The sequence below is a fragment of the Engraulis encrasicolus genome, chromosome 18, assembly GCF_034702125.1.
Source record: "Engraulis encrasicolus isolate BLACKSEA-1 chromosome 18, IST_EnEncr_1.0, whole genome shotgun sequence".
Lineage (NCBI taxonomy): Eukaryota > Metazoa > Chordata > Actinopteri > Clupeiformes > Engraulidae > Engraulis > Engraulis encrasicolus.
This window is the reverse complement of record NC_085874.1, coordinates 27,685,308-27,709,223: the sequence shown is the minus strand read 5'-3', so window position 1 is coordinate 27,709,223 and position 23,916 is coordinate 27,685,308. Positions and strand designations below refer to the sequence as shown.

The following is a 23,916-nucleotide window of genomic DNA, read 5'->3' as shown; positions in this document are numbered from 1 at the left end:
AAACTTGTTTGATGGTGGTGGAAATAAATTTCCCCTCGGGAACAATAAAGACAATCTCATCTAATCTAATCTAATCTAAAGATACAGGACTGTGCCCAGAGTAGACATTGCAACTATGCTGCCCATTCCCACACTCGATCTTTTCATTAATATTTAAAAAGTAATAAACTAATACGTTTATTTTTGGCAGCTAAGAATGTCCCCAAGTGACCAGCTTCTCTATAGAGTACATCATGAGGGATCAGCACCTTGCTCTCATCATTTGTTGCCTCTTCATCTTGTAGAGCCGGTAGACGAAGGGCACAGACAGCGCTGCCTTCATCCTCCCGCGACGAGGGCTGCTCATGTCCAGGTTCTTGTGAGACTTGCCCCTGGGCACCTTCTTCAGGATGCTCCTCAGGATGTCTATGGAGCTCGGGACCTTCTGCGCCTCTTTGGGAACTGTCAGGAGGTTCACACACACATCACGTCATGAGTGAAGAAACACTAGGATGTGCGTTCCAATATGCAACCTTGCGTCCTCCATTTGTGCTCGTGGTTGTACAACCACAGCTAATATCACTCTTGTATTAATGAAATACATTTATTAATTATCGATAATTAATGGACAAGCAAGGAATATGCTTATATAATTTTCAGATAACCCAGTAAAAACAAAAAGTGACTCATTACTTTTCTGAGAGCTTGAATGTATGAAGTGATGAACAAACACAGTGCTTTATTGCTTATTTTTCACTAGTGTAAGAAAACATGTGTTAGCACTGAAGCATGGTATATCATGGTGTAATGGTATTGCATCACCACCATTTAGTTTACATGATCCTCAAGAAAACACCTAATCCCCATTCATAACACTGCAACATTTTGAATGTTTTATTCACTGATTGATTCCATCCTGGACAAAATTGCACAGAGCATTTAAAGACACAAAATAATATGGCATTCAGGCTTGTGATACACACAGCTATAGAAACCTAGGTGTGACTAACTGCTTAAATTATATGTTAATCTTGAGACTGGGAACTTTGGCTTTGGAGTGGCTTAAAGGAACAGTCCTCCCTTTTTTGATTTTCACATATTTGCAGTATTTCCCTGCATTATTCATGAATGTGCATATCATTTTCGTCTATGTGTTTCCATTGCCGTTCAAAAGTATAGCCAAATTAAGTGTAGCAATACAAGTCTATGGGGGCAAACAAACATAAACAAATTCATACGTATAAAGTACTTTAAAATCAATGTAAAATTCACCAGAGTGCAAAACAGCTATTTAATCCTGTACTGTGATCACTTATGGCTTGATGCCAATGCCCCATTCACTTCCAGTGATTATGCTAAGCTATGCTAATAATTTTGATCCAATAAATCTAATTACTGAAAAAACTGAGAAGAAAATGATATGCACATTCATGAATAATGCTTGGAAATACTGCAAATATGCGGAAATCAAAAGATGGTGGACTGTTCCTTTAAGAGTCATGAGCCATGATTATAGAGTCATGTTCATAAAGTTTGGAGCAGGCTTCATCCAAAGTAACAAATGATTCCCTTGTTTATGGCTGCTGACCAAAATCATATAGACCTGAAAAATAACAAGAGGTCACACTATGCTACAGCAGTTTCTTTACTTTCTCAATATGGACAGGTGTTCCATACCGTCTTTCCCCAGCTCCAGGATGATCTTGTAGGCCGAGAGGAAGCGGAAGGGGAACTGCCTGCTCTGGATCACAGCGGCCTGCAGGGAGGGTCAGAAGATTCAAGATTAAAGATTCAAGAAGTTTATTGTCATTGTCATTGAAGGCAACAAAATTGTGGGTGGAGCAACAACACCGCGTAGTTTCAAGTATAGGCCTAGTATTTAACCAAAAAAGTAGTAGTAAAAAAGTGCTTGCTTATTAAAGTATAATAATACATTCATAGTAATAAGAAAGTAGTAATATGAGTAAATAATAAATTACTAAAGTAAATGAATCAATAAATGAGATCACCCTCCCCACAATTCAAGGTTAACCCCAGTGCTGTTGATAAAAAGGTGCACAACTACACGTCCCCCCCCCCACACACACACACACACACACACACACACACACACACACACACACACACACACACACACACACACACACACACACACACACACACACACACACACACACACACACACACACACACACACACAACTATGTATAAATTGACAAATCAATACGATCTTAAGTGCCCATCCCTTAAATAAAAACACACATAGAGGTAGAACATTAGACTAGACTAGCCATTTTTTGGAGGTACGTAGACCTGGAAATGGAAATGAATGGAGAAGGAGACTTATCTCTATAAAAAAATGGCGTAATAATGTGAAAATGACCTTCAACACACTATACAAGGACAATAGTTGAAGTGTGTTGCTAAATATCTACATACAGTAATTAATATAATTCCATTTTTAAATTTATTTTATTTACTCATGATTTAAGTAGATACACGTATTTAGATATTTTAAATGTGGTCTTTGATTAATTGTGTTACTTCATATTCACACAGTTTTAGTCCATTTATTGACAGAGGTGGGCGTGTTCTCCATTGACTTGTATTGACTGAAGGTATCTACACAGGATGGGAGGCTGCATGTGCCGTTTCCCAGTGCTGTCGCGAATTGCTGCCTCACCTCTAGTCTAATCTAGGGGCGGTGGTAGCTCAGTTGGTAGAGGAGCCGTTCGGCAACCCAAAGGTTGCAGGTACAAGCCCCAGTCGGCCTGACTCCATCGTTGTGTCCTTGAGCAGGATACTTAACCCCAAGTTAAGTGTGGCAGTGTGTGGCAGCCACGGCCACCGGTGTGTGAATGTGAGTGTGAATGGGTGAATGTGAGGCATACAATGTAAAGCGCTTTGCGTGGAAAAGGAGTGGAAAAGCGATATATAAATGCAGTCCATTTACCATTTAATGTTCTACCTCTATGAGAGCACACCACAGGGAAAGGTTAAAGGCCACCCTCCCTCATTCCTCAGTTTATTTTCCTTCATCTCATTCCATTTCTTATCAGCAACACTGAGATGTAATCAACCTTTGGCCTACCTTTCAGGGTTTTATTGACATTTCTGTCTTGCTAGTTCCTTACTGTCTGTGAGGGAGTACTGTGTGACGGTGTGAGTCTATGTGACCAAGGCCCTGTTTTCAGGTACCGTGTATGTGTAGATGTTAGGAACACAGGCTGTTAGACACGAGAAGAGGTAAGCAGACGGGTTGCAAGTGAGAGGGAGACATGGTCAGAGGAGAAAGTGCTGTATAGCCTATAATAGTTAAGGCTACTGCTGATGAAATGTAAAATATACGATTGATGAGGGGAGAGTTCGTAAGGATGTTTTTCTTTCAGAATCAATATGGCATAAGGTTCTCAGCTGAATGTCTATTTGCTACCATGCCATGAGTTTCGTAGGTGGGCTTTCACTTTTGGCTTTCTAATAAGGTTCAAAGTTACCATGTCTGTGAGCTCTCATGCCCCTTTACAATACCATTGAGTGTTCAAAATGAAAAAAGTTCAATGGGGAACATACAAGAAAGTCAAGCTCATACGAGACCGGAACTGATTCCCCTTTCTTGCATTTGTGACATGTGGAACCCACCACCTTGGTCTCATCTTTAGTAATTGAGGTCATTGCCCACTGGACATGTTAAAGTCCAGTAGGTTCTCACCTTTATCGTTACCAGGATTTGGAGCACTGTGAGCAGAAGAGAAGAGAGACAGAGACAGAGAAATAGAGAGAGACACAGAGAGATAGTGTGTGTGTGTGTGTGTGTGTGTGTGTGTGTGTGTGTGTGTGTGTGTGTGTGTGTGTGTGTGTGTGTGTGTGTGTGTGTGTGTGTGTGTGTGTGTGTGTGTGTGTGTGTGTGTGTGTGTGTGTGTGTGTGTGTGTGTGTGTGTCCTCTCACACACAGCTTGAGCAGAGCGCTCACCTTGGAAGTGAGCCTGGCCAGAATCTTCTGGTGATGCCTCTCGCTGATGCCCTGTGTGATCATGTTCCTCAGGTTCCTCAGCATGGCCATGAACGGCAGAGATTTTCCATCTAAACAACAACGGAATAGAATAAAATACAATGCATTAACATAATGTAACATAATAGAATATAGACTAGAGTTCCCATCTCAACAACAGAATACAGTACAATACCATACAATACAATACAATAATACAAAAAAACAAAGCAATTGAGAAGGATCTATGCAATTGTTATGGTACTATTTAAATGGTAAAGGGGTTGAATTTTGAAGCATGAATGAGCTGTTTTGGGAGACATATGACATTTTGCTATTAATCTGAAATGTTGCGCAGAACTTTAAGAGTGACCAATGACCAGTGACCAGTTTGGCCAAATGGCCAATGACCAGTTCAAGGAATGTCATCTCATTTTCAAGAAATGAGTTAAACCAATGGAGAAACACTGTAAATCACACTGTTAAAGCACATTGAGCGCATGGCTTGTATGAATTGTGCTATACAAATGAAGTTGTTGTTGTTGCAGTTGCAGTAGTAGTAGAAGTAGTGATAAATCCGCTGCCCACCTATCAGTTTCTGCCAGGTGGCGGCCTTGTTTCCCTCCTGGCTGAGCAGGCGGTCCCAGGTCTCCGGCTGTGCCAGTTTCATGCGTTTCCCTGCCAACTCCTTCTGCCATGTGCCGTCAAGGCCGCTGCGAGAGAAGGCCTGGGCGCTGTTTGGGTACCTGTGTGTGTCGTACAAACAGCAAGGCATGTTGGTTTTTTTTTTGTTATTATTTTTTTTTGGTCTTTTTCGACTTTATTTGATAGGACAGTGTGAGAGGTGGACAGGAAGCAAATTGGGAGCGATACGAGGAGGGGTCGGCAAAGGACCCAGGCCCGGAATCGAACCCGGGTCAGCCGCATGGCAGGCAAGTGCCCTACCAGTTTGCCAGGACCCATGCCCAGGCCCCATGTAGGTCCCAGATTCCCCATCAATTGCGGTATGTACTGTATATATCCTCGCTTCAAATCCATAATGTAATTCAGGCGGCCATTCAAATATCTGGTCATTTGATGATCTATATTTGATAGTAAAAATCCTTTCTCAAACAGTGTTTTACTGTATTATTTAACTTTTTTACATGCACAGTGACACACCCTGGGATTGGAATAGTCAAATCAATGTGCTGGAGATATGGAAGATACAGTGTTGAGGAACTGTGTATGGTTTACATGCAGTAGGAAATCTATTGAGATCTGATGGGATGACTTGATTCTAATGAGATCACTTGACATCAAATCTCACACTGTCCCATCAAATAAAAGGCATAAAAGCTAAAATTAAAAAATGCCGACACAAAACACTGCTGCACCTCCTCCCTAGGATGGCCATGACATGTTGAGCGGGCTCCTTGATGTGCAGGCTCTGGATCAGCTTCTTCAGGCTGAACTTGCTCTGCTTCTTGTCCACCACAGGACGCTCGGCACTCTTCAGCTGGCGTCACACACAAACATGCAAAAGTCAAATACAAAAGGGATAAAAAGTCCACGTGACGTGCTTCTGTTTTGTCATCTGTTGCATCGATGGGAGACAGACAGGAAATCTTAACTTGAGAAAAGATATCGGAGCGGCACAGATGCAATACTTTCCTTCTTTTAACCCATTGATGTGGGGTGTTGCGTTGCACAACATTGGCCCTGGCGCCTGGAGCTGCATGACACAACATTCAGGCTCATGAGATTAAAGACAATTTTTAAAAAAAAATCTTGGTATGTTAGAGCTGAATGAACATCTTCTAATGCAAGATGAGGGTCTTAGCGTTTAAATGCAACTCATGGCATGTTTTTATGTGCTTCAAAGGCTTTCAGCACCCTTTTTTACAAGTGCTTTAGGCATCAATGGGTTAATCGAGTGCACACAACATGTTGTGCATTTGATTAAAAGAGGAAAAGTATTGCATTTGTGCTTCTCCGGTGTCTTCTCTCCAGTGCAAAGTCAAATGTCAGAAGATAAGCAAACCCATTTAATCCTACAGAATGGAGCTGAAGTGAATCTTCTGGTCCAACTTGTGTATAGTTGTAATAACATGATATTGCATTACAATAAGGGGGCTTAAATACTCAACACACGCTAATGCACCATAAAGTTTTTGTTAGGCATCGACATGCAGTAGTAGCAGCCGAAGAATAGGGGTGCGTAGCCTTGCGGCCGCGTATGAGTCTAGAATATGCATCGACCATGTAAGCCCCCTTAACTGACATGTTTATCCAAAACGTTGAACAGTTACTTTTTCACAGCATATTAGCAGTCCCTGGAGCAATGCTAGGTGAGGCCCCTTGCTCAAGGTCACTTCGGCCATGGATGAAGGTGTAAGGGAGACCACACACATTCTTCCTGCTGGTAAGGGTGGGGCATATCCAAAGATCAGCTCCAAACTATTTTGCCACATTCGCCCCAAGCAACAATTGTCAGACATCGAAACATTACGCATGCAACACTGTATACGAGTGTCAGTGTGGTGTGGCAATAATCCATCCAACAAACAAGCATGCATCCAAATGTAAATGTGTGTTGATGCAATGAAAGGCTTACATATTTCTGCAGCAGCTGGGGATCGGACCACACCATCCCGGCCCAAGACTTCCACTGCTTCTCTGACACCGTCTAGGGAACACATGTGGAGGGAGAGGTCAAGAGAAAGTGAAAGTGAAAGCCCACCTGGGAAATTCCAACTCCTGTTGTCATTGTGAGACAGCACTCCACAGCACACAAGTGAACACTGTACAAAACGAAATTGCATGTATGCCTCACCCGTGCAAGGGGGCAGCCCTCAATGGTGCCCCTAGAGAGCGGTGCGGCGGGACGGTACCATGCTCAGGGTACCTCAGTCATGGAGGAGGATGGGGGAGAGCACTGGTTAATTACTCCCCCCACCAACCTGCCAGGTCGGGAGTCAAACCGGCAACCTTTGGGCTACAAGCCTGACGCCCTAACCCCTTACCCATGACTGCCCATGTGGAGGGAGAGGTCAAGTAGGGGTGGGCGACAGTTAGCCTGGTCCTGACCATCCCATAATACTACCATTTCATTTCGTATTCATGGTCTGGCATTTGTTTGCTCTGAAGCGATTGTAGGAAGCAGGAAGTTTGCACTCATTTATGGTTTGAAATTATTGGACACCTCTCACCCAATCGCTGGCAGTTACTCAACAACAACATAGCGCAGACCAATGGCTCTGGCGCAGATGTGTACGTCATTGTCACGAGCGTCCTCCCCCTTTCGCCCCCACGTGGGGGGCGTATTCGATTATTGCCTGTTTTCTGGCGGGGGCGTTGCGATCAAAATTCTACTGCTCCAGGCCAGACTACAGTGGTGGAGCCAATCCTTTGGCGGAAGTACGTAGGATGGCTCGCGAGGCTAGGCGACAGTGGCGTGCACAGACACTTTGGGAGGCAGCTATTGAAGGGGGGGTTGGGGGCATGTGGAACTTCTGGCTGCCTTACTCGGCTATACTGTATATTAGATAATGATCAGGACATTATTGTTACATGCTTTTGAGTGTGAAGTATTTGTAGATTATCATGCCAACATGGACCACAGTACATTGTGACAAAAAAACATTCAAAAAAGATCTTTCAAAAATGGCATTTGTTGTCCAGTAGGACAAAGGGGCAGGTGCTTTAGCATCACCTCGTCCCTATCTGTGCACACCTATGGTGGGCGATATAAATGGTGTATAAAAGGGGTGGGGAGATTTTTTCATTCGAAGGGCCACGTCAAATTTTATAAAGTCGTCCAAGGGCCGTACTATGAACACAAACCAGGATTTCCCCCTGCACTTTAAGGCCTATATTGACGGTGGCCACCTTTACAGCAGACCCCACCTTCACTAGGTCCCCTGAAAATATAACTTAATTGTATTGCACATGTAATTTCTAAGATTGTTTTACAAAACAAGTCATATTTCATGTGAAACTCCATAACATTAAAAGAATGTCGGGGGCCGGATAAGATGGCCGCACGCACCAGGCCATAGGTTCCCCACCCATCATATAAACATTTGCTAACGCTTAAGAGTTTGTTAACCATAGAGATGTTGGGTCACAAAGGCATACCGTGATAGGTCACTGCATCACTACAACCACAAGAACCTAATTGATAGCGCTATTTAATTCTTACAATGAAACTGTGAGCATTGAAACATATTAACTAAACAGCTGTTGCCTGACCAAAGTGATATGTTAAGATTTGTATTATCTACGTACCAGTTTACCTTGGTGTGAATTTTAAAGTCCAATATCAATACGTCTGAACTATGGCTAAGCTGTTGTTCTCATTTGCATTGTGCTCAGGTAAACATTAAGAAACTGTTACGGTGTAATTTACATAACAAGAAATATGACTGAAATATAGCTCAAACTCTACCGCAACATAAATGTAAGGCCATATCACCAAACCCTAAGGTGAAGCATAGTGACAAATGTAATTTCGTTGACAAGACACAGTGACAAATGTGAGTTCATCTTCACAGAATCCGGTATCTGCAGCCACAGGTCGAATTGGTGGTGGCCTACTGTACCTTGGGTTTGGGTTTCTTGTTGTGTTTACAGCGGTGCTTGCGTGTGTTGTACTTGGCCAGCTGATACTCGCTGAACTGCTTAAATTTGTCCACGAGGCCTTTCTTCAGACAGGAAGGCAGGGAGGGGCTGAAACACTGCAGAGCGCAGAGACACAGACAAGAGCAGAGACGAGAGCAGAGTGAAGGGAGACATTTCTGGCAGACAGATACGACCAAAAGCCTTTGAGCAAAGCAGGCAACAATGTTAGCAATAACTAGGGTAGTAGTAGGGACTGCAGATGCTGTACGTTAAGACAGCCACAAAGTATAATATCAGAGAATCCATTTTATTTAATTTGCTGAGATACACAGAGCACACATAGTGTTCTTCTTAAGATTTTAATGAGCAAAAGACTATGAATCCGACATTATGATACAACTAAGCTAGAATACAGTATAACACTGTACAAAAGAGCAAAGAAAGGCTATAAAGGAGGGCAGTGCAAAATCACTGTGGAGTACAGTATATATCTCGCCATGTGAACGAATAATGAATTTTTAAAAAATGTACAAAAGAGCTCAATGAGCTATGAGGCCGTACCATTACGCCAGCGACCCAGGTTCGATTCCCGCCTGAGGTCATTTGCCGATCCTTCCCCTCTCTCCCTCCTACTCCTTTCCTATTACACTCCCTCACTCTGTGCTAAATAAAGGCATAAAAGACCAAAACACCATAGCTTTAAAAAGCTAAAACGTTGGCCCTTCTGTGGCCTAACGGTAGGGCACTGTATTATGACGCCGGTGACCTGGGTTCGATTCCGGCCCGGGTCATTTGCCGATCCTTCCCCATATCTCTCCCCACACTCGCTTCCTGTCATATTCTCCACTTTCCTATCAATAAAAGGCACAAAAGCCACAAAATATCTTTTGAAAAAAAAACTAAAAAAAGCTTAAAATGCTACCTCTGAGTATATCCGGACCACTTCCAGCCAGTCAGAGGGCAGTTGTATGGCAGCGCAGAAGTAGCGGCGCGTGTGTGCCTTGGTCTCGGGCAGGTGGGCCGCCAGAGCCAGCAGGAAGTTGGCTGTGATGCGGATGTTCAGCTCCTGCCTGGTGTACACCGCCACCTGAATGGAACAACGGACCAATCACCAATGCAGCATAAATTCAGGAGTGCCCTTCACGTCAGCATCGTTTCTAACTTAGCAAGTAAGCAACTTAGTAGGTTGCAATGCAAATTTGCATAGGCAATCAACTAAGTTTCTAATTGGCTAGGAATTACACATTTGAGGAAAAAAAAGATCCTGATCAGTATAGTAGCCTGATTGGCTATTTCAAATGTACGTTACTTGTATACATTTTTCACAATCCCTGATAAGCAGATTTAATTCATGGTTAACTGGTTATATATGAGGAGACTACTGCTTTGGCAGGATATGCACACAGTACAGTAGCTTCTCATGTGACATCTTACTCACTATCAAAGCACACAAACACATGTCCTGTCACTCACTCACTCACTCACACGCACGCACGCACGCACGCACGCACGCACACGCACACGCACACGCACACACACACACACACACACACACACCTTTAGCAGATACTCAGGGTCAGCCTTGGATATGTCTTCAGCGAGCTTCGTAACTGTAGTCCAAACGGAGTCCTCTCCTTTCCAGTCCTCTGCCCCGGGGGTGCAGGTCTTCACCACTAGAGAGGTACACACCGCATTCAGGAGGAGGTACTTCAGGGACGGGGAAAACACAAACACCAAGGATAATGTTATTAACATAACATTTACAACTCATTTACAAGTCATTTACAAACATTTGTTAATGCTTTCTTCATCATTTGTTCATTATTTACTAAGTGTTATTAATGCTTTATAAGCAGACGTTAATATAAAGTGTTACCCAAGTTATTTTTTTAGTTTTCTATTATTATTTTATAACTGCTCATTTACTAGATTAACTGAAGTGTAAGTCTAACTGCATGTTAGGATTTGAATACACCTCCACATGTTGAGTGTTGAAGGTACTGCACAGGTGGGAGACAGTGTTGCCAGATTGGGCTGGTTCTCGCCCAATTGGGCTGCTTTGAATGAGCGCCTGCGGGTAAAAATCTGAAAAATTGGCCATTTGGCGTTTTTTTTCAGCCGTTTTGGGCCCATAGAAGTCAATGTAATTTGTTGAATTTGGGCGGAATTCAGCGCATTTTGGCGTTTTTTGAGAATAGGTGGTGGGCCCAGTCTCATATCTTGTCAGTTCGTTGGTGTTAACGAGTGGCAACTTTATTTTTGCTTATATAACCCCCTGACAACCCATTAATCAACATTTTGACTGTTGCCATCCTCAAAACTTGCACATTGATTTATAAAAATGACAACAAAAAATAGCCCACCGAGTGACGTCACGTCAATGCAAAGTCAACGAGGCAGAATACAGCTAGCGCGTGCATGCTACCCGGAACCGTCAGATTTCATGGCAAAAAGTTACAAGTTGGGGGGTAAGTGGGCTCACTTGTTATGTACATGCAAAAAAAAATATTTTTCTCAAACTTTCAGAAGTGCTCTTTTTCGCTGTTAGTGTTCGACTGTCTGACCATCATTGGGCAACGAGAGATAAATGTCAAAAAGAGGACAGGTCTGTTCCCTCAAAGCAATAGAGCAATGAGGTGACGGGGGTAGATCAATTCGCCAAAAAAACTACGTGTCAGTAATGAAATGCAAGCTGTGTTATTTTTTCCAGTAACAGGAAAATGGTCAGGAATGAAATGCCTACGTTGTTTCAATGATTAGGTGAATTATCTGCCCATGAAAAAAGCCCGATATGCGGATAAATATTCCCTTTTCAACTTTGAGGGGCGGAGACTTCCCATTGACTGTGCATTATGTGACGTCACCCCCAGTCTTTTTTATTTTCATTATTTTTTAATATAAACGTGCAACTTTTCAGCGTGGCAACAGCCAGAATATTGCTTTACATATTGTCAGGAGGTAATATTAGAAAAATCAAGTTGCCACTCGAGAGTGAGAACGAAACTCGTTTTCTAAAGGAGCTACGAAATCTAGCCCACCGTCTAGAAGCTTTTGGGCGGGATTTGGTCAGACACATCTGGCAACACAGGTGGGAGAAGACAAACACTTAGCATAATGTACATAGTGTTATACGTATATTAAGTAATACATAAAGATGCTTTGTAAAATGCCACCCCATATTGAATGTTGACCGAAGGAAGTACTGTTTACATTTTAAATACTGTATTTTTTGTTTTTTTGAATCTATAACAAAGAGTGTATAACTGTAAATAATGTATCTAGTAGGGCTATTTATGTTTACTCAAGATTGGAGTACACACTCGTGTGTAAATGGGAATAGGTTCATAAGGTGACGTGAAGGGGTGAGGAGACCATACATAATGCTACTCAGATGCTCATCTGCTGTACGTCTACGATGCGCAGGGCCATGTGCTTTTTAAACAGATTTGCCATGATATATTTAAGCATTCCTACACAGTACTTTTGTCAAATCTCAATCATTCTCTCTGGCAGAAAGTTTATTTTTCCGAGGGTGTCCATTTCCAAAGTCATCTGCAAACATCTGGAGATTGTTTATTTTTATGTTTCAGGGCGCTTGTTTCCTGCTTGTGTACCTTCTTGTCCTTCAGTTCCTCAAGCTGACTGTCGACGCGCTGTTTCCTGACCGCAAACTCATCTAGAGCTATGATCTGCTCCTCTTGCCCCTCCTCAGCCAGGTCCATGGCAAACGCAGGCACCTCCGAGGGGATCTCCAAGCCCTCATAGTCAACACTTCCACATTCAGAATCCTGCTAGCAAACACAAAAGGAATGCAAAGGTACGGTGAAAAGAATTATGGGTCATTGACATTTATGTAGTGGCAGACGTCAGGCGGTACAAGCACAGCTAATGCCCATAAATTAATTAATAATTGGTAAGCTTAATCACGCTATGAATGTGCTTCTTATACGGTATAATACAGTAAGAAACAAAAAATAAAAAATAAAAATAATCCATGCAACATTGGCATTAGTTGTGGTTGCACCCTCCTGATGTCTGCTACTAAAGAAACATCAATGACCCTTAACAGCAACTTTTAAAAACCTCTGAAATTTGAGAACAGCACACTGTTCCTCATTTCACATAACAGGATGTGAGAGATCTAGGGTACATTCCATTATCCTCCCTCCTGTCCTCATTTCACATAACAGGATGTGAGAGATCTAGGGTACATTCCATTATCCTCCCTCCTGTCCTCATTTCACATAACAGGATGTGAGAGATCTACAGTAGGGTACATTCCATTATCCTCCCTCCTGTCCTCATTTCACATAACAGGATGTGAGAGATCTACAGTAGGGTACATTCCATTATCCTCCCTCCTGTCCTCATTTCACATAACAGGATGTGAGAGATCTAGGGTACATTCCATTATCCTCCCTCCTGTCCTCATTTCACATAACAGGATGTGAGAGATCTAGGGTACATTCCATTATCCTCCCTCCTGTCCTCATTTCACATAACAGGATGTGAGAGATCTACAGTAGGGTACATTCCATTTTCCTGACTTCTGTCCTCGACCTGTGCTTGTGGCCTCACTCTTCGATGACGCCCCGCCTCCGTGGAGAAAAAACAGCTGTCAGCCTAGCCACAGCAACTTTTGGTGAACTTGTCTTTCTGACTTGACACTCTGATTGCAAATGAGAAAATGAACTTTGAATTGCACTTTTGCAAGACATTGAATTAGACTTCTGTCGTCTTGCAATGTCATCAGAAGGCCACAAGTGCAAGGGAGGACAAGAGTCAGGATAGTGGAGAGAAGCCCTTGGAAGCATGATTTGAAATGGGGAAAGACATCTAGAACTGTGGTAACAGAGAGAAGTTACGTGGTAACTAACAGGTAAAAGGGGGGGGTAATTAGGCTACAAATGAAATACTATGTAACGCACCCGTCTCAAGAATTACTATGAAACAACTGTGTATTTTCCGGGTGTGGAGGAAATCTGGTATATAGAGTGGCAGATTAGTTAGTGCTTGCACCTAGAGGATAATAAAAACGAACAGTATATTATATTACTTGCATTATATTTATATTACTATTATTACTTTTATATACTTTTATTTCTATTATATTTGTATGTTTCAGTTCTTACTTTTAAATATCTTAACTCTCTTATGTTGAACAGAGACACAGAACCCAAAGTGTGTGTGTCTGTTAATGAGGGCTGCTGTGCCTGACAGAGGCCCAGTCTGGGCGTTTTGCCAAATGCAGGTGTACATCACTGCTTTGACGGGGAGGCTTGTATGTGGGCAAGTGTGTGTGTGTGCGTGTGCCTTAACTTACATGCCTATACCTTACAATGAAGAGAAGTAAAAAACATATTAAGTATTACATTAGGTTGACGTTAAATTGGTTCTTATTAAAGCTTTATTTATGAAAAAGATAAAGGTGGTCCCTAGATGTGACCATATACTAATAGAATCCCTCTCCACATACAATGTGACTGACTGAAAGTCCAAGTGATGCCAGACCATCGTTGGGAAGTTTCCACTGTAAGAGACCAGGTGCGCAACCTTGAAGACTAGGGAGTGAAGGCGTCTGGGTGTCCAGGACCCCCTAGACGTCCATGAGGGTGACAGCTATAAAATATGACTTCAGCGGCTAGACTGCTTTTGATAGTGGCCTATGGACCTACAGTAACATAAAGTATCTTTGTGACAGCTAGCAACAGGTGTTGTTTAACCGCAAACTGCCTTAATTAGGAGCATCAGGTGCATCCTCGTGCCCGCGTTAGGAGAAGGGGCTACGTGGCTCCAAAAGAACAAAACGGGAGTTTCTTGTCCATATAGGCAGGAACACCGACAGAGGAGGCCCATGATTGGGTCCTCGTTACATAGTATTCATTGGATCAGAGGCCCTTTCAAATTACTTTGTCTCAGGCCCAGTAGCGTCCCTGCATGTAGGGTCAAACATAAGTTACATATTGCAACTTCGTTAGGTCTGGACATAAGTTATAGATAACGGAGTCTAGGTGACAGGGCTGATCCCATCTCCCAGTGTTAATGAGGAATATGATTTAAGCACCTATCAAAACTTCCCGTAAAGAGAACATCAAGAGGCGTATCTAGCTACCAAGCAAGACCAGCAGCTGCTTGGGACCCCCCAAGCGCCTAGATAATGAATAAGAGCCCATACTGTACTACAGTAGTGGTGAGTTTGGGGCAAATGTTCATTCGTTTGCATTTCGATTGGCGCCCCATCTGAACCTAGAAACGCCTCTGGAGAGCACAGGATGTCCCTTGTCAAAACCAAGTAAAAACCCAAAATAGCCCTTAATTTATATTCTTTTTGGAAAACTCCCGTCGATAAATCCACGATTGTAAATTTCCCCGACATCTCATAACGTCATTTGAAATTTGATTGGCCGAGAGATGATCGGACCAGGTGGACAAAGGACAGGGATTGGTCAGGTGTACAAGATGCCCCAGGCTTGGGAGCATAAAAGATGGCCAGTCCAGAGCTCGAGAGGACAATGCCAACGGAATCCCAAGAGACAACCTGACGCATCTCCTCAGTTGATCAACTTTGCTGTCTGGCTTTGCAGTAAGTAATTCTCGACTTTGGTTTGTGGGACTTAGTTTATTGAAAATACTTAGTCTCTCAGAAAAACTTAGTCTCTGGAAAAAACTTAGTCTCTGGAAAGAACTTAGTCTCTGACAAAAACTTAGCCTCTGACAAAAACTTAGTCTCCGAGGAAAACTTAGCCTCCGGAGAAAACTTAGCCTCCGGAGAAAACTTGTTGTCTTGCTGAAATGTTTCAAGTCTAAGATGTATTGCATTGGAAACTTGTACGTTGAACTTGCTTCTACAATGTCCCTAACCTGAGTCGAGTTAATAAAAGTCTCCATCAACAAACTATGCCGGTGTATTTGCCTATTGAATGATTTGTCTCCTAACTTATTCGTATTTTACCCCATATTCACATGGCCTGGTGATTGACACATCGATTGGAAACCACGACACGGGTAACAGCAGGGTAACAGTTACCTGTTACCATCCTGTTGTTACACAGTCATTTATTTTTCTTGCCAATAATGTAATTACCCCACGGTAATGTAATGTACCCCAAAGTAATGCAATTAGCTAATTTTTACTTGTTAGATACCATGTAACTTCTCTCTGTTACCCTGTTGTTACCCAGAAAGTACAGTGTAATTACGTAGGGCAGTGGTCTCCAAATATTTCCCCCCAAGGGCCAAATTATGTAGCGCAAATGAGGCCGAGGGCCAAACACATCTCCCGAACGTATGGCCACATACAGCACACGTTTGTTTTCATTTGTTCCAAGCTCATCGAAGGCCAAATGTTCGCCATGCCCGGGCCTGATCTGGCCCGCAGGCCGAAATTTGGAGACCACTGACCAGGGTTCTAAATTAACACCAGCCATCTGGCCAAATGCTGGTGAAATTTCAGTTTGGCTGGTAGAAAAGGCCAACTTACAAGCCACTTTGACCCATTAGTAAGTGTGTGTTTGGCTATTGAGATTAACATCTACTATGTAATTTTGGCTGGTGATGAAAAAAGTGAATCTAGAGCCCTGCCACTGACGTAGGGTAACCGTACTGTAAAAGAAAGCGTTGCCCACTTTTTCTGGGTTATTATTGCATTTGACCTCCTTGATATTTCGGACCATACCTGACTGGGACTACTGACTGCACGTCTGTGGTCCGCTTCATCTTCCCCCGTCTCTCTCCCCCGCACCTCAGCGAGGGGGGCCAGCGGAGCTGCAGACACACTGCTGGGGGGCGCAGGCGCACTCCCCGACTCGCCCCCCTGGGGGGTGAGGACCAAGGAAGAGGGGATGAGAGAGGAGTGGAGAAGGGGAAGGCAGTCGCCTCCCTTCTTCAGCTGGGAGTTCTCTGTGTTAAGAAGATGCGAGGAGAAGGAGGAGGAGGAGGTGGAGGTGAAGGGTCTGGCAGTACTTCGACTGAGTGCGGAGGATGAGTTGGCACTGGTGGTCAGGAGAGGCGATGAGGAGGAGGTGGAGCAGAGGGTGGAGGGTTGCAGAGAGGAGGAGCAGGACAGCACGGAGGTCTGGATCTGGCTCTGGCTCTGGGTCTGGGTCAGCCATAATGGAGGCTGAGTGGAGATCCGGGGCTGTAGGATGGTGGAGGACTGCGCCAGGAGACGGTTCTCCAGATCAGGAGGTGAGTAGTTGGAGAGCAGGCTGGACCTGGAGGAGCGCTTTTGGTCAAGGTTCAGGTCCAGGTTGGACGGGAGCAAGGTTAGGGACTTCATAATCTGGCCTGTCACACAGTTAGGAGAAAGGTTTGTTGGACAAAAAACAGAACAGTCAATTCTCAGCGGTAGGTCAACTTCAGGGAAACTGAACAACACTTCAACCTCCATGGCTTCAAGGCTTTTCACTGTCATCTAGTTAACAGGTGAAGGTGAGGGCCTTCGTATCTCCCAATCATCGGAAACAAGTTTGTTGAACACTAGGGAAACATTTCATGCCTTTACAATAGACTGTCATTGGTAAAGTGTGGTGAGGCAAACTCAGAGCAATGCTTCCATCTCCATGACTTCAAATGTCATCTATTTTACATTTGGTTGTAGGGCCTGTATGCCCACTCCCTGACTATGCAAGACCAGTATGGGCGTGTCCATGTACTGTACACCGCAGGCACACAAGGCGCACACTGAACAAACACCATGCAGTGTCTGTCTGTCCGTGGGTGTGTAGTAGGGCAAGGCAAAGTTCAAACAAATCTTTATGGTAACTAGGAGAAGCAACCAGTCCACTACTAAACCAAGTAGCTACACCATTTATCATCGTTAAATGAGGTGTATGCGTTCAAAATAGAAAGACATACACTTCAACCTCTCGTAACAATGCCTCATATCGGTACAGTGTAGCCTATATTATTATACCGGTGTGTTGTCATGCAAACTGGCAAACTTGTAGCCATAATGCAATTCCCTAACAGCAATGCGTTCCCATAGAAAACCCTTACAGACACCTAAGTATAGTAGCCTACTTTAAAATAGCTTACCCACAGCCTCTTTCCCGACAAAGCTGAGCGTATGCGGGAATAGAACTCCAAGTATTTCGCCAGTATTTCACTGAACTCTTTGCTGACTGTTTGTTCCTGCTTCTTATAACAGACGGGACAGACAGCCAATCAGCAAGGACAACTGGTTCTAGCCGCCTCTGGAGAGTGCACTCGGCAAAAGGATTGGTAAGGCAGAGCTGTCAGTGCTGTAAGGGCAACTACGTCACCTGTCAGTATAAACAGATGTGCAGACAGACGTGATAAGAAAATGACAAGTAGTCATTCCAATTAAACTGTGCGTGTATGTTGTATCTTCGTATTTGGTTATACCGGGAAAAGCGTTGTGTTTTGTGCCGACTGCCCATGTGCGCTTAAACGTTCGTAAGGGGGAGCGCATTTATGCGCATAACTGGCTAGTTGTTTGCTTGGCTCACGGTGCGCGCAGCCGGGAAATCATGCGCAGGCCGCCCGTAAATCGCAGTGACTCATGCACTCAAATTTCTCAAGGACTGTGGAGTAATTGAATTAACTGAATGGTGCTTAGTCGACCGTATAAAAGTAGGCTAGTCTGTGTCGTATGTTATTGGTTTATCGGATAAACTTTATCCCATCGCGTTGGTGACTTTTGTGTGCATCATCTGGTTACTGTATTTCCTCTGTTATATATTTTTTTGTAGTTGAGTAATTTAATTGAATGACACAGCGCTCTCTGGTGGAGTGTGCATGCATGTAGGTCTGCATCAAGGCATTAGGTGCGATCGAGATGTGTTAACGCATGCATGCACATTTAGACAGCAATGCACCCTGGATGGAAAATGCTGCATGACGGTTAGATTTCCTGTCAAACTTCGAAATTTCGTCGACGTTGCGTTGACGAGGTGACATGTCACATGGTGTAAAACTATCGCGGGATGAATGCGGCTGCAGTCAGATCTTGCAACCTCTGCAGTTGCTTATCCCCTTCAACGCTCGTCGACGGACTGCCTCCGAGGTCACATGCCCATGAACTGGTTGGTCAACAACTCACTCACGTGTGTATATGGGTCTTGTCTCACACCTCTACTACACAAGTTTGCGCAGGTCCCCACTTCAGCTCCTCCTCACTGCCTGTCCCCCCACTCCTCACACGTGGTGTGTTAGTAGAGCAAACCGATGCGAGCTCATCGTCTCGTTCATATTTGTGGCCGACTTTAAATGCGCTGTATTTAATAACACCCACATCGTGACAACAAGTTCTCGCTGACGTTCGTTGCGCAACGTCGACGCTCGCAATGAAGTCGTATGGGCTTAATGTAGGCCTTGAGACCATGAGTGACACCCATGCTTTCGACAACAACATAAACAGTACTGCAGCACCCTACCCATAATAGCCATGACACACGTTCTCATTCATTAGTGGTTTTATTTATTCTGTATATTTTCTGTTACACTGGAGGATATCAAACCGAGAAGAAACACATTAGGAATGAAATGAATGACAAAGTGCAAAGACGTTTTACTGGAACTGTACTTACTTGACTTACTTGACAGCTATGCGATGCTGACAGCAACACCATGTTCAGAGCCATCTCTAACCCCAGTCATCTCTGAGCTCCTCACCTTATTTTTATCCTGCAGCACTGCAAAATTTGCAATTTCTCTCAAATGTATAATTTCTTTCAAATACTGTAGGCTATGTCTTTCAAGTACAGATACAGTATGTATGTTACGCACATGCCACAGTTTGCATCTGACCAAAGCAGCTGAGCTGACCAAAAAGTCAGTGCAACCAGCTGTGTTGGCCACCATATCAAAGAGAACTTGGGCTACTCTGAGACAGCCAAGCCACTAGGCTACTGTATGAAACTAAGGAAAAAAAACAAGCAAGGAAGAGAGTCACTGGAGCGTTTTCAGATGTGGAAAAGTTACTGTTTTATTGGGCAAGTGCCAAGACTAACGTTTCGACGTTGTCACGTCCTCTTCAGAGTCAATATCAAATCACAAAAAAATAAATAAATAAATAAAAAATTCACATATATTTCATTTAAGCACTTTAAACAGCTATCATGGCAGGACACGGACCCCAGTTATTGCAACACACAACAGTTGAAGATGTGCAACACTTTGCAAGGCGAGGCTGTAATAAAACACACATTCCCTCTGCACACATTACATTATTTCCCTTTTTCATTCATATTCCCGTAGTATAAGCAGAGTTAATTCAGGGGGAAACGATCAAATATGAAGGATCCTGCTTTTGGCAGGATGTAGCGTCTCATAACACCAACGTATCAAAACCCCTCCAAAATGCACCACACACACACACACACACACACACACACACACACACACACACACACACACACACACACACACACACACACACACACACACACACACACACACACACACACACACACACACATTCAATATTTGTATTTAGTATTCAATATTTGTAATTCTCTCTACACGGAAGGAGTCTGCTGCCCTCCTCACCATGTTATTTGAGATAAAACTAAACGGTGGCCAGATCATTAATTAAAAACCAATGCACACAGATGTGCACACACACAGACACACACACACAGACACACACACACACACACACACACACACACACACACACACACACACACACACACACACACACACACACACACACACACACACACACATTATGTGCCAGACACAATACCTGTCACCATATTTGTCACCAAATAGTGAGTTCCGCCACCTACATCTTGAAATTTCCCCAATACCATTTATCATTTCAGGACAAAGAAAGTAAGTGTACAGAGAGCTTACAGCATTTCTATAACAAAATTCCCCATAAGACCGCAGATATGACGCGTCATTAGCGAGCCAAGGAAACGTAAGAGCATAAATACCCACATTTTAACTCCAATCATCAAACATTCCCTTGTCCCTTGAGGCGAAGAGGGTTGTTAAAGCTGTTAAGACATGGCTTCACATGGCTTCACTTGCGGTTCGGCCGCTCTGCTGCTGCTGGTGAGTGCGGTGGTGGTGGTGGTCAGTGGATTGAGCGAGCCTATTGCGGAGCCTGTAGCCCCAGGCTGCCCTGCCCTCAACGGCATCCCCGGACAACACGGCTTCCCGGGCAGAGATGGGAGAGACGGCAAGGACGGCAGACCAGGACCTCCAGGAGCCAAGGGCGAGCAGGGACCACCTGGTGCGTGTGTTTGTCTGTGTGTGTGGTGTGTGTGTCTCTGTGTGTTGTGTGCTGTGCTGTCTTCTGATTTGTCTGTCTTTTGTCCATCAGTGTATGTGTGTGTCTGTGTGTCTGTGTGTGTGTGGGGGGGGGGGTCTTTCTAACTCACTCTGTCACTGAAGGGTTTTTCATGATTGTGACTATGTGCTTTTTCATGGCGTATGATATCCTGAATGATTCTGAATAATTCTTTGAAGGCAAACGTACCTGGGGCGCTAAAGGCCAAACGGGACCCCCTGGTCCGGCAGGACCCGCAGGGCCTAAGGGAGAGAAGGGGGAGCCAGGAGTGGGATTCGGTGAGAAACGATAGAAACAACACTCCTGTCATTACATTTTCATCTGCTTTCAATGAAACTGAAATTCAATCAGGTGTAGAAGAATGCAGCGTAGTCGAGTAGCGCAGCGTAGTGTAACAGAATTCAAGTTTTGTCTACAAACTGTAGGAAAGGGCTGCAGATATGCCCCACCAGGACTTCAATACAGACTATCTGGAGGGAAAACATGGAAATAGCACTGCTTTCACTATTCATACACCTGCTTCCAATGAAATTGAACATAGTGTAGTGTAACTGAGTCATGAAGTTCAAGTTAAAGTTTAGTCTATGTCTACATATGTTTATTGTGAATTGCACATTGTACACAACAGAAGCTGAATAAGAAAAGATAGGATGTACATTTTAAAAGTAATGCTACAAATAAATGAGTGAAGCTGACTATGGACTATGGTCTTACAAAATCAGTATGTGATACTGAGTGATTCAGTGAGACACTTATGAGTCAAATGATTCAAGTCTTGAAAAGTAACGGCTATATATTTTTAGCAGGTAGTACACCTTCACCAAAATAGTACAGCTGCTGCAGTATAGTGTACTTTTCTATAACTTGTATAACACAATGTTGATGCTGACACGATGGGCTCTGGTATGATTAATGTTTTCCTTATTAAACTATTTTTTTTTTAATATTTTAGGGATTTTGGATGGCAACTTCTCTATGGATATGCTCGCAGAGTTGAAGTCTTTGAAAGACAGGTTCTTCCTTCTGGAGAAAGGTATACAGAAGCATTCCCAAAATGGGCATCACAGACTTAAAACACAAATCAATTTAACAAACTGCATGCTGTGTGTACTACCTTACAGCATGCATTGTTGTGTCATAAACTTACATGTTGAATATCTGCATTACACCTGCTTTATGTGTGCTCGCCGTGATAAGTAAAAACAAGTTTATGCTTTGTAAGTAATAGTAGCAGTAGTTGTAGTCATACTGTGTACTGTGCATACAATACCTTATAGTGTGTATTACTGTGTGAATACTATACCTTATAGTGTGTATTACTGTGTGCATACTACCTAATAGTGTGTATTATTGTGTGCATACAATACCTTATAGTGTGTATTACTGTGTGAATACTATACCTTATAGTGTGTATTACTGTGTGCATATTATACGTTATAGTGTGTATTACTGTGTGCATAGTTACTATACGCTATAGTGTGTATTACTGTGTGCATACAATACCTTATAGTGTGTATTACTGTGTGCATACAATACCTTATAGTGTGTATTACTGTGTGAATACAATACCTTATAGTGTGTATTACTGTGTGAATACTATACCTTATAGTGTGTATTACTGTGTGCATATTATACGTTATAACAGAGAGAGTAGATAAGAATATAAGAATCTCTGGTTATAGTGTGTATCACTGTAGTGTGAAGAAAAGGAGTCGCGCAGGAGCTTGATGTTGTTCAGTGAAACTGTATTAAAAGCCGAAAATAAAGAGAAGCCCAAACAAAACTTTTTTTGATTTTGGGAACACTGATGATGGGCTAGACCCGAAACGTTTGCATCCCACTTTTTGTTTTGGCTTCTCTTTATTTTCGGCTTTTAATACAGTTTCACTGAACATCAAGCTCCTGTGTGCGACTCCTTTTCGTCACACTGCATCATTGTTTTGGAATTACGCACCGAGCAAAACTTTCCAAGTAAGACAAAGGCGCGGATGCCATCTCTACCTGCACCTGACTTATTGTGTAGTGTGCATACTATACCTTGTAGTGTGTATTACTGTGTACTGTGCATACTATACCTTATAGTGTGTATTATTGTGTGCTGTGCATACTATACCTAATAGTGTGTATTATTGTGTGCTGTGTGTGTGCATACTACCTAATAGTGTGTATTACTGTGTACTGTGCATACCTAATAGTGTGTATCATTGTGTGCTCCAGCCACTGGCTTCCGTACCTTCCGTAAGGTTGGCGTGAAGTACTACGTGACGGACGGTAACGTGGGCACGTATGACGAGGGCGTGAAGTTCTGCCTGGATGTCGGGGCCAAGCTGGTCCTCCCGAGAACCGAGGAGGAGAACCAGGCTCTGGCCGAGGTGCACAAGGTCTACCCCAGGTTGCACCCCTTCATTGCGGCCACAGACAGGAGGCACGAGGGCAAGTTTGTGGACATGGATCAAAAGGATGTGGTCTTCACCAACTGGAACCGTGGGGACCCAAACAACGCAAGAGGAGTCGAAGATTGCATCATTACCTATGACACAGGCATTTGGGTCGATATCAACTGTGACGCAAAGTACATGACTGTGTGTGAATTAGAAATGGCATGATGTTTGAGAGCCTAATAAGGAAATCTACATCTTCCTCAAAGATCGATTTCACAATTACGTAGTGTGTATTTGTTTAAAAGGCATTTATTATCTCGTGTGTGTGCCTAAAAATTAATTTCCCATTGGCAAACGGAGAACATTTATTGCAAATATGTATTGTGAACATGGGAGGGTCAAATCACCTCACATTTCACTTTTCACAATTAGCCATAAACATGTTGAACATTTGCATTATACATGCTTTAAATAAACATGTGCACATGAAACATAAAAACACATTTTTGCTTTGTTAATTGTTTTGGTGTATGTGTGTGTGCGTGTGCGTGTGCGTGCGCGTGCGTGTGTGTGCGTGCGTGCGTGTGTGCGTATGCCTCTGATTTGTCTGCTTCGTTCTGGGTTAGTTAGTACTTAGTTTGGGCATACAGTAGGTAAATTGTACTGTATTACAATGGGAGTTCCCCACAAGGATAGGAATGAGG

The 23,916-nt window shown here is 43.3% G+C and overlaps 2 protein-coding genes across 2 annotated transcripts in view; one reads left to right on the top strand and one right to left on the bottom strand.

Annotated features, from left to right (window-relative positions):
* tep1 (telomerase-associated protein 1) overlaps nucleotides 1-17,711 on the bottom strand; it is a 75,479-nt gene extending 57,768 nt beyond the window's left edge. Inside the window, exons 1-12 of the mRNA XM_063222131.1 lie at nucleotides 17,606-17,711; nucleotides 16,245-16,855; nucleotides 12,184-12,360; nucleotides 10,127-10,276; nucleotides 9,492-9,656; nucleotides 8,551-8,685; nucleotides 6,564-6,635; nucleotides 5,344-5,465; nucleotides 4,556-4,713; nucleotides 3,950-4,059; nucleotides 1,657-1,735; nucleotides 254-441 (exon numbers count right to left, since the gene is read on the bottom strand). Coding sequence (XP_063078201.1) covers nucleotides 254-441; nucleotides 1,657-1,735; nucleotides 3,950-4,059; nucleotides 4,556-4,713; nucleotides 5,344-5,465; nucleotides 6,564-6,635; nucleotides 8,551-8,685; nucleotides 9,492-9,656; nucleotides 10,127-10,276; nucleotides 12,184-12,360; nucleotides 16,245-16,847 — 1,959 coding nt within the window. The 5' untranslated portion in view covers nucleotides 16,848-16,855; nucleotides 17,606-17,711. The remainder of the gene's footprint in view (nucleotides 1-253; nucleotides 442-1,656; nucleotides 1,736-3,949; nucleotides 4,060-4,555; nucleotides 4,714-5,343; nucleotides 5,466-6,563; nucleotides 6,636-8,550; nucleotides 8,686-9,491; nucleotides 9,657-10,126; nucleotides 10,277-12,183; nucleotides 12,361-16,244; nucleotides 16,856-17,605) is intronic.
* Nucleotides 17,712-20,500: 2,789 nt separating this feature from the next.
* On the top strand, nucleotides 20,501-23,711 carry LOC134468546 (mannose-binding protein C-like). Its single transcript, XM_063222454.1, has 4 exons — nucleotides 20,501-20,774; nucleotides 21,011-21,109; nucleotides 21,784-21,864; nucleotides 23,049-23,711. The coding sequence occupies exons 1-4, from the start codon at nucleotides 20,546-20,548 to the stop codon at nucleotides 23,435-23,437; spliced, it is 798 nt and encodes a 265-aa protein (XP_063078524.1). The 5' UTR covers nucleotides 20,501-20,545; the 3' UTR covers nucleotides 23,438-23,711.
* Nucleotides 23,712-23,916: the final 205 nt, after the last annotated feature.